The sequence below is a fragment of the Diachasma alloeum genome, unplaced genomic scaffold (assembly GCF_001412515.2).
Source record: "Diachasma alloeum isolate Michigan unplaced genomic scaffold, Dall2.0 Dall_scaffold_00213, whole genome shotgun sequence".
Lineage (NCBI taxonomy): Eukaryota > Metazoa > Arthropoda > Insecta > Hymenoptera > Braconidae > Diachasma > Diachasma alloeum.
Genome location: NW_021680378.1, coordinates 101,522 through 111,969, shown reverse-complemented (window position 1 = coordinate 111,969; position 10,448 = coordinate 101,522). Strand labels below are relative to the sequence as shown.

The 10,448-nt window shown below is 40.5% G+C and overlaps 1 protein-coding gene across 1 annotated transcript; it reads right to left on the bottom strand.

Moving 5' to 3' along the window:
- Window positions 1-3,216: 3,216 nt before the first annotated feature.
- LOC107037017 lies at window positions 3,217-8,979 on the bottom strand. Its single transcript, XM_015255333.2, has 2 exons — window positions 8,823-8,979; window positions 3,217-8,578 (listed from the first exon to the last, which is right to left on the bottom strand). The coding sequence occupies exon 2, from the start codon at window positions 8,526-8,528 to the stop codon at window positions 3,360-3,362; it is 5,169 nt and encodes a 1,722-aa protein (XP_015110819.1). The 5' UTR covers window positions 8,529-8,578; window positions 8,823-8,979; the 3' UTR covers window positions 3,217-3,359.
- Window positions 8,980-10,448: the final 1,469 nt, after the last annotated feature.

Below are 10,448 nucleotides of genomic sequence, written 5' to 3'. Positions count from 1 at the left end.
ACCAAGGAAAAATATATAAAAAATGTATATAATATAGGCCAATTTAATATATTCTTCGAATATATATAAGATTTACATAAAATATAAATTTATGTTTCATATATATTTAAGAAAATATATGAAACATAAATTTATTTATTTTTAAATCTAGAATTTAATAAGGAATAATTTTCGTTTTTTGTCAATTTCACGTATCTCTTTTAGCTTCTGAGATGTGAGCAATAACGTAGTTGCGCGACCCGACACAGCGGTCTCCGCTGGCGGCGCGCGGTGGGCCTGAGTCACGCAACTCTTTCATTACTCATATCTCGAAATCTAAAGGAGATATGTGAAATTGACAGAAGACAACAATTATTCCTTATTAAATTCTAGATAATTTATGATTTGGAAATTTTCGTCTACCTCCCATAGTTTGGGTGATAGGACGATTGGAACAATTAAATTGTTAATAACAAATGGGTTCCAATGCCTAAAATCAATTAAAAATTGCTTAGTTAACGTTCCGTGATCATATTCTATTGATTGAAAAAAGAATTACGCATTAGTACGCGAGTGGTCGGTACATGTCTGAAAATCGGGGGTGTCCCGCAGCTCTATATTAGCATCACGTGAAAGTATGTCAGATACTCAAATTTAAATACAATTATCAAGTAACTAATCAGTACATTATCAAGTCGTTTAATTAATAGGTTTTTCAGAAATTCAACTAGTCAATATCAATTAAAACCCAGATTTCAATTGAATCGTAATTAATCATTTCCAGTCACGCACCTTGTAAAAACACCTCTCACATTCACCCTAAACCTAGTTCCTCACCTAACAAGGCCAAGTCAAAAGTTTCGCTATCTGCCGTAAATTGCGAGATTTTTCCTACTGAATTAATTTCATTCACAACTTCATTGCCTCATCAAGTTGTAAAATACATCAGTAGTCAATGAAAAGTTAATCGAGAAATAATGCGTTTCCATTAACTACTATTAATTTATGGCCATAAAAAGAAGAAAGTAATGGTAAATTCTACTTTTAAATTAAAAACATATTAAACCAATTTTGGCTTAGTATGCATGAGAGAAGTAATAGGATTTACTACGAAAATATGCGTAATGGAATAATATTACATTATCCACTTAATTCCCATTCTGCTACCTCATTCACATACGAAGGCTGAATCTCCAATCCAATCAACTAGCTCAAAATCTGAACCGACCTCTCCCATCCATCTGCATTTCCGGAGTAGTATAAACGGACAGCGATCTAGAAATCCATCAGGTTGTTCGTTGTTTCGCACCCATTTCCCTCAAAATAGATTTTTCCCTCAAAATTAGTTGAATCAGTCAGGATATTTTCATTTTTCATATTTTTTGCTCCGATTATTCTGCCTTTGTCAAAAGCTGATGATCCCGAGCTGGGGACCATTTTTATTTTTTTTTAAGGAGAGACTACTGTGAGTTTTATAAGTCGTGGGTTATTGGAGTGAGACTTTTCATACGTTGAAAATCGATTATATAGATCTGAAAACGAATAATTAGTGCAAAAAAAATTTTTTTATTGTTCGTTTGCCTGAAAACGCTTAAAATGCCAAAAGCAGTCCAGGGCCTCCAATTTTTGAGCTACGAAGGATTTTTTTTTTTAATTTTCGGAAGCTTGTGGAATAACAATTACGAGCTAGTTGTTTTTTAATTCGCCTCTTACATGGCAAAATTTGTTTTTTGTATTTTTTTAAACAAATAGTGAATTTTTTATATGAAAAAAAAGAAATCAGCTATAGGAGTCGAATTCCAAAAAACTGGCTCGTAATTGTTGTTCCACACATTTTTTCAAAAATTTTGAAAAAAAAAATCTTTTGTAGGTCAAAAATTGGAGGCCCTGGACCGTTTTTAGCATTTTAAGCGTTTTCGGGTAAACGAACAATAAAAAAAAATTTTTTTGCACTAATTATTTGTTTTCAGGTCTATATAATCGATCTTCAACGTATGAAAAATCTCACTCCAATAACCCACGACTTTTAAAACTCATAGTATTCTCCCCTTAAATTTGTCGATTCGCTCGATATCGAAATGTGATTACTTGGAAATAAATAGATGGAGTCTGGAGTTTGTTTCATTTGATTGTTGTTACTGTTCTCAGCTATACAGACATGGGGATAGTTCTGTCCAAAATAATTCTGGTCTAGTCTCGACGGCATCACTAATAATGAGAATCGATGAATGTTCAATCACTTCTTTTCATTCATTCAGGATACCTAGTGCAAGAAATGGTGACTCACATGGTCCAGAAGTCAGAAAACTCTCTCGTCCCTGACAGAAAGTTGTTTATGTACTCAGCACATGACTCAACAGTTGTGAGTCTTCTCATGACTCTAGGGGTCTTCGAGCCCCACCTGCCACCTTATGCAGCAACCGTCCTCATGGAATTGAGACTGAATTCGCTGAAGCAGCATGTTGTAACGATCTCGTACAAGAATTCAACAGCAGAACCGACCCTTCTGACCCTACCAGGCTGCACTCCAGTCTGTCCTCTCTCCCAATTTGTGAATTTAACCAAAGACGTAATTCCAGAAGACTGGGATAAAGAGTCCTCAATGGAAGTCTCTACCACAACAGAGAGAACTACAACCATTACTCCCACTCTATCAAATCCCCATTCGTCCTCCGCTGTTTACACCCGGACTCCCTCTCTTCTGGTAGCAATTTAATAATAATAATAATAATAATAATAATAATAATTGCACTTGGGATCTTTATGTATTGAGAATTTCACAAAATCCTGGAATAATTACTTGTGCAATGTGCAAACAACATCTTTGTGTCCCTCCTGAAATCTGCAATACTTACCAAAAATTAATTGTAAAGTCGATTTAGTCGGTTTGACTATTTCATGAATTTTTTACATGATTATTGTTTGAATTAATAAATATTGTATTAGAAAAATTATTGAACTATTGAAAAAAATACTCATTTTCAAGGTGATACTCATGGACGTTCTTCATCTGATAAATCCATCCAGAAAAATCCCTCATTTTTTTCAAATTTTCTCATTATTTCCTCCCTCTTTCTTTTTCCTCATTCTTTCATCTTCTTTTCACATTCTTTTTCATTATTTATTTCGCCCCAAATTCTGTCAACAAATACCATACCTTACAATATGATATATAAAATATATTCTTTTGGTTCAATACTTGTTAGAAAAAAAGGTATTACTAGTAAAGAAGAAAACTTATGAAAAAGTCAAAGCTATATTTACACATGATTTTTTCATCTTACATACAATCTCTCAAATATGTATCACACTCCATGAAAAAAAAGCTCATCAATATGAACGACCAATGAAAAACTGAATACAAAATCCCCCCCACCATTCTAAGACGCAACCGGTCTGTCATAACTCGAATATAATACATAGCTCGTCGACTCAAGCTGTTCCAAATGTCTGCAAAACAGCGCGTCAATCGTAGTTCCAGTATCCGTCGGTGAGATCGCTGGATCCTTGTTGATTTTAAGGCCAAATTTCCCTTCCAAAAAGTCAATCAGAGGTTGTGCTTTCGACGCTGCAAAATTCATATTGAAATGCCCCCCAAATATCATGGGTATTTTATCCAAATCCCTCTTCAGCAGTGCTGCCCCCTGGATAGTGTATGCAAGCAAGACCTCGTGAATGAATTCAATGAGTCGACGAACTGTTTGTCCTGGTGACACATAAATCATAACAGTAATGACAGTCTTATTATTCTCCAGAAGACATCTAGCTCCGCAGATCTCCCCGACTTCCCCAGCATTAGCAATCAGACATATACTTTGACGAAAATTGACATCCATATGACCAGTGACGATGTTCGTCCTGTCGTAATTCACCCGATGAATAGCAACCGAATTAGTTTTCCCGTTCGAGCACTTGAACCTCATTTCACAGTTGAAGTCAGGTACTTTGAACTTTTCCTCATCGTCGGGATACGTCTCCAGAAGAAGAAGAATGCTTGGTTTCTGTCTGACGATGGCATTGAGATCAGCTGAAATAATCCCTCGGGTCTGATGATCGAAGGACAGAACGGAAAGTGTCCTCCTCCCAATGATGAAGTCTATTAAGACCCTGTCCATCAGCAAGGACTTATCATCGGCCAGATCGAAGGATTCAGCTGGTGTGGCGCCAGCCAGCGGATCCTGCGAAGACAGTGTCTTCCTGCCATGATGAAACCTCAGATCATTGTTCGGGGTGACGATGTAGAGACCAGTGATCCGCGTGACCCTAGACAGCGTCATGTACACCAACTGCTGCGAGTGGCTGTCCCTGTACTCATACACCATCTCGTCGAAAGTCTTTCCCCCCGTGATGTCCATTGTGATTGCGCAGGCAGGCAGTAGCGGAAAGTGATCGCGTGTCGCGATTATCGTCTTCCCTTCGTTTAAAGGAACACTCCATCTCCGCCGTACCATAGGAACCATGCTATCGCCGCCACTCTTGGCTGATCCACCTGAGGGTCGTTTCCTCTTCCTACCGCCAGCCACAGGAGGACTCAACAGCTTCAGCCAGACCTTTGTCACTTCCCCAGAAACATCGCGTTCGATGCTGACTAATTTCGCGAGGGCACCGGCGACTAGCCCAAATGACGCGTCATAGTTGGTTGTCACCATGTACAACTTTTGCATGACGAATACGATTTCGTACGGTAAACCGCGAGTCTCGACGATCGACATTTTGAGGAATTTCTGGATATAGATTTCCTGTTCACCATCAGGACAGCCGATGTAGATGTCGTTCGCCACCGAGACGATCTTATTTTCAGATGAATCGAGTATTCCTTGGTTGTAGTCATTGACGGACTCATGAGATCCGAAGACACGAATGCCGTGGGGACAGAGACGATCGACCTCTTCTTCGGTGAAGAATCGAGACTCCATGAGCCGTAACTCTGGCTCATCCAAGATTTCGCCTTTTGAGATTTTGCCCAGTATTACGCTGAATAGTTCGTTTGACTGTTGCATTACTTTATTCAACTCCAGATACTTCAGAGTATTCAATAAGTTTGGAATAGACACGGCTGGGATCAACAGAGACTTCCTGAGCTCACCAACAAGAATAATGCTTATCCCGCCGAAGTTCACATCGTAAATCCCGGTTATCTGCTTCAGTTTCATATCAATTTGGGCCACAACTTCAGCGCTGATGGTGCTCACGTCCTCGACTATCAGTATCTGAATGGAATCCAAGAGCGCTCGGAATTGTTCAGCCCTCTCTACGGACAATGCCAGCATCTTAGGTAGGGGAGCCCTCAGAGTTGTGTAGGTCATCATATTCTCACTAGCAACACTAGTCTTGTTACTTGACGAGTAATTGGTGAAGACACTGCAGCTGTCACTAGAAGTTTTGTACCGATTATACACCTCCGTCATAATCCGGATGATGAATGTCTTTGGACATGCCATTGGACCACTGAGGAAAATATGAAACGGTGAGCCGTTCTTGGTGAGAAGGCTGAAGAGAATGGAATTAGCGCCAGGAATCTCTGGCTCCTCCCTCTTCATCAAAATCGGCGACTCAGATGTTACAGTACTGGAATCACTCTTGCAGTCCCAATTTTCTGGCAGCTCGGGCTCACCCAATCCCGCGAATGGATCAGATTCTGGCTCAATCGGAACCAATCGCGGCACGTCAATCTTATCATCATCGATAGTCTGCCCCTGAAACAATCTGAACCTGTTGAGAGTTCCCTGGACATTGATATCAGACTCAAACTCTTGACGACGAGTGAAGATAGATGTCTCGTGTTTTTTGTACAACTGAAGGAACTTGTTATCAGCGATGATTTCAAGTTCTTCATCGCGGAAGGGTACGTGCAGCGTCACCATTTCCCGCTTGTACTCATCAGACTGTGTGAGCATGTCGTAATTATGATACCGAATGAGACAGGGATCCCTTCGTCTGACGTAGGTGGAGGTGTTGAAGTTTCGGGTGTAGTTGGCGACGAACTGCGCAAGAGTCACGTCTTCGAGTTCCGTTGGCCTCTTCTCGTACTTGTCGTACCAGCTCTCCTTCCAGACATCCGGGGAATCTTCGTCCACGTCAAGGGCCACCAACTGATGATGATTCTTCCGGACCTTTGGTCGTTCAGCTGGTCGCACTGTGGGAATGTAAAGCACGGGAGTGGAATTCTTAGAGGTGGGCTCGCGGAGGAGATACCAGGCAGCTTCCTGAGTCGTCATTTCAACGGTATTAAGGACCTCCGCACTGAGCTCTTTGGTAATGTCTGTGATGTTGAATTCTGGGTTCGCGTTCATGATCGCGATAATTCTTCTTCTTAAATCACTGATGCCCCTGTCAGCCTTGTTGATATAATCCACCACGTAATCAGCGCAGGAATACTCGTCGGGAATGAATTCTACGTTCATATTCGCGTTGAGAATATTCAGGATAAAAGGATTGAAGCTCTGATGCCACTTTTCGGAGGGCTCACGCTTCACGAGAACCTTCGGTCGATCGATTCCCGCCCGAATGATATCGAGGTAATGGTCATCAGATGTTATACCATTCTCATCATAGAATGTCTCAAAGTCCGCGTAATCATTTATCTCCAGGTTTTTCTTGATGATTTTGTAATGCTCAACATTAATAGCGTATTGGATATCTGTTCTCGGCAGGGGTGTTAGAATCGTCGTGAGCCGACACGGCAGAAAGGGAGCACCAAACTTACAAACCTGACCAATTCCACCTTCTTTATCATAACATTGAAAGGTGTGCTGGTGAATTTGGTGATCAATGAAACCTGATGACTCTCTCGCGGAAACCGAGATGACTTTGTCGATCAATTCGAGGGCAGTTGCCATATCGCCATCGAGTAAATCCTTGGGATCATTGCTCACCCACAAAAGAATACGCGCCTGAGGACTTCCGTTAGACTGGAATTCAATGTGTTGAAAGTAATGGGTGACATAGAATTGGTCGAAGGGATTGCCTTTCTTAGACTGGAGAATCGTCATCAATACGTTCACCAGTTTGCTGAAGTAGATGGCGCATGTCACTGCGTCCCCATTCACCAGAGTGCTTCTCTCAACGAGGCTCATTTTAATCGCTTGTTTCTCTGAAATCTGAACGCCATGCTTTAGTTTGTAGAGCACCTGCAGCAGGGGAATCCAGCCGGTTTCATTGGCACTCAGGGTCAGACACATCGAGGGCTTGCCGAGCTGTCTCAACATGGTGGACAGATCGCGTTTGCGCTCTGCCCAGTACCAAGTAGAATTGGGGATGCACTTGAGAAAAGCGAGATTGCTCTCCAGACTCTGGTTAATGTAGTCCTCCGACAACATCTGCTGTCTCACCGCGTTCCAATCCTTGCCGACGATTTTGCTGGTGTTGGTGAGGGCATCATGGACTCTTATCCTCATTATCTTCATCGCCATGTAGAGGAGGTGCTGAGGAGTCACTCCACGGCGATCAGCTCGTCTCAGCTCGCTGCTGACGATGCTGAATGGTGTAACGCGAAAACCGTCCTTAAATATTCGATATTGACCGAGGTAGATCCCCGGGAAGGAGAGCTCCTCGGCGTGATCATCGAATAGCGTGTTGTACGGTACGTCCACATCACTAGGTGCATCCTGGAGGTATTTATCGACATTCCACAGTAGCGTTTGCTGCTGTGAAATGAAACTCTTCGCGATTGGTATTTTTTCAATCACCGATGCTCTCGAGATTTTATCGAAATTCTTGTCGTCAAAGAAGGCCTCATCGATCTTGATGTTGTAGGTTTCGTAAAGAGGAGTTGTTATCAGGTACTCCAACCACGCCTGAATGTCTGATTTGTTCACCAAATCCATCAACTCAACTGACTCGTAAATTCTCTTTTGATCAACTCGAACATTGATGCAATAATCGTCAAAGAGATTTCTGGGCAACTGATATGCCATGTTATTATCAGTCGTCGGGACATTGATAACTTGTGAGAGAAGTTCATCATGACCTTCGACATTCAGCAATCGTCTAACTTGCAAAAAGGGGATTTTCGGGGAGATGAGTCTCTCGGATACTGAATTCAATTGAGGTAGATGAGTCGGTATCTCCGGATATCGGAATCCATTAAATTTCGCGAATGTGGGAATGTTATTGCGCGCAAGGGCCTGAATACATCCTTTGCATGCAGCTAAATTACTGACATCCTGACCGATAAATTTCTTAGCTATGATTTTCTGATGCTGAGGGCTAAGTATTTTCAATTCACTTTGAAACCACAGCCGATCGCATATCTGACAAGCTGAGCCGAAAGGATTGTCGTAAAATTTATTTTTGAAATACCGATGAGCGCTGTGATTGGCCACAAAATTGGTGTACGGTACCGTTGGTTTAGATACATGACCTTTCTTTGGTTTTTTCTTACTTGTCGACGGTCGCTCTCTGGTGTTATCGACTGATGGTTGATCAGCTGTTGGTAATGGAGATACCTTTTGTGGTCCCGATCTCAAGGCTCTCTGTCTCGCTCGAAATTCCCTCGCACGTTGTATCGCACTCTTCGGGACTTTTTTCGGTGTTCTGCGGGCACGCATTCTCCGACGTTATCCTCTATCTCGTTGGTCACTCACATCTGACGTACTTCCTGAAACAAATGCGATATATCAGTTGTGATGAAAAACACTTTGACAGGCATCGGGGCAACAATAACAAAGTAACATAACCCCAAAGGGTCTTCGAAAGTGTTTGAGGAAATACCGGCTCGTGTGGACACACGAAAAATGGAGGTAGACACCCTTCGGCGATGTACAAAACACGATGGGAGGATTATGTTACTTTGTTATTGATGCATCAATACGTGATTACGACAAATTATAAACAATCGGTACCATAACGGAAGTGTGTAACACGCAAACCTCGGTGAAGCAGTTGGCGACTGGCAGCATAACGGAAGTGTGTACTGGCGTCACTCCACTGAATACACGATCAACTTAGAGAGAGAGCGTGGATAAATAAACGTAACGAAATTACGGAATACACGTTTTGCTCTGCCGGCTCCGGCGCCAAACTTCGCCACTGCCACGCCACTACGTGAAGATATTGCGAGTCGTGAGGAGCACATGGCGCAAGCGTTGGTGAAGGTCAGACAGAGAGGAAAGTGTTTCTCTCTGTCTGGCGTAGTATCCGGTGGTCTTTACGCGCCGGGAGTGGCAGTCGATGGAGTAGAGTCGGGTTATTTAGACGTATGGTAGCGCATTTTCTCACTTTATCCACGGAAGATGATGAAGTTGGGGGTGGGTGATGTTTTAAAAAACATCGATGCTGTGATTCGATTTTTCTGGAAAAAGCATCGATTATTTTTAAAAATCTATATTTTTCTCATTACACAGGAAAAAAACAATTTTTTTTCAATAATTTTTTTTCTTCTTATTTTTATTGAAAAATATATATTTAAAAAATATAACCCGTGGAACTTAGGGGAGGGTGGGTGATTTTCAATAATCAATTTAAAAAAAATCGATTATTGAATTTTTTTTTTTTGAGCGTTCATTTTAGTTTATCCTATAGTATACGGATTTATCAGGTGTCCTTATTGCCCAATGAAACAATTTTTCAAGATTGGAATTTTGAAAAAAAAAAATTTTTCTCGCAAATTTTTTGAGTATCCATTATACCCCAAGTGTCCATATTGCTCCACCCGCCCCTATGTGTCTACAAATGAATAATTAGTACAAAAAAATGGTGTATTATTCATTTACCCTGCAGACGCTTAAAATGTTGAAAATAGTCCAGGGCCTCCAATTTTTGATCTACAGAGGTATTTTTTTTTCCTAAATTTTTGGAAATATGTGTGCGATCACAATTACGAGTTAGTTTTTTTAAATTCGACTCCTGCAGAGCTAATTTCGTTTTTTGTTTCAAATAAAAAATTACACAATAAAAGAATCGAGAATATATTTCAAATATTCCAAGGATAATTTTTTTGCCTATTTTACATGAATGGCGCAAATGTTTATATTGAACAAACCGAAATTAGCTGTGTAGTTTACATCAAGTATGAAAAAATCGCGTAGAAAAACCCAGCGAATTTGCTAGACTATTCTATTGGATTTCTATTGACCTTTATATTGATTTTTCTATAGAGCGTATTTTAGTCAACTATTTTCTACAGAATTTTCTCGGCGCAGATTTTCCAATTTTTTTGGTTCATTTTCTTAAAAAAAAACAGAGAATAGAATGAAAAAAAATTTGGAAAATTTGAGGCGATGAGTTTCTGTAGAAAATATCTCAATAGACCAAATTGTGCGGAAAAATCGAATTCTATTGATTTTTTCTAAAGAATATATCCCATTGCTCAAAAATCATAGAAAGTTCAATAGGAATCTACTAGAATTCCCCGGTAAATTCGTAAGATTTTTATATGAAATTTTTTCATTCGTGATGTAGTAGTAGAGAAATAGCAGAGGTACGTCACCCAAGAAATCATACAAAAAAATGTAGAAAAAAAAACAAAA

What these genes read in the sequence shown, in the direction of transcription:
- LOC107037017 (XM_015255333.2), bottom strand. Translation starts at nt 8,528, where the DNA reads ATGCGTGCCCGCAGAACACCGAAAAAAGTCCCGAAGAGTGCGATACAA.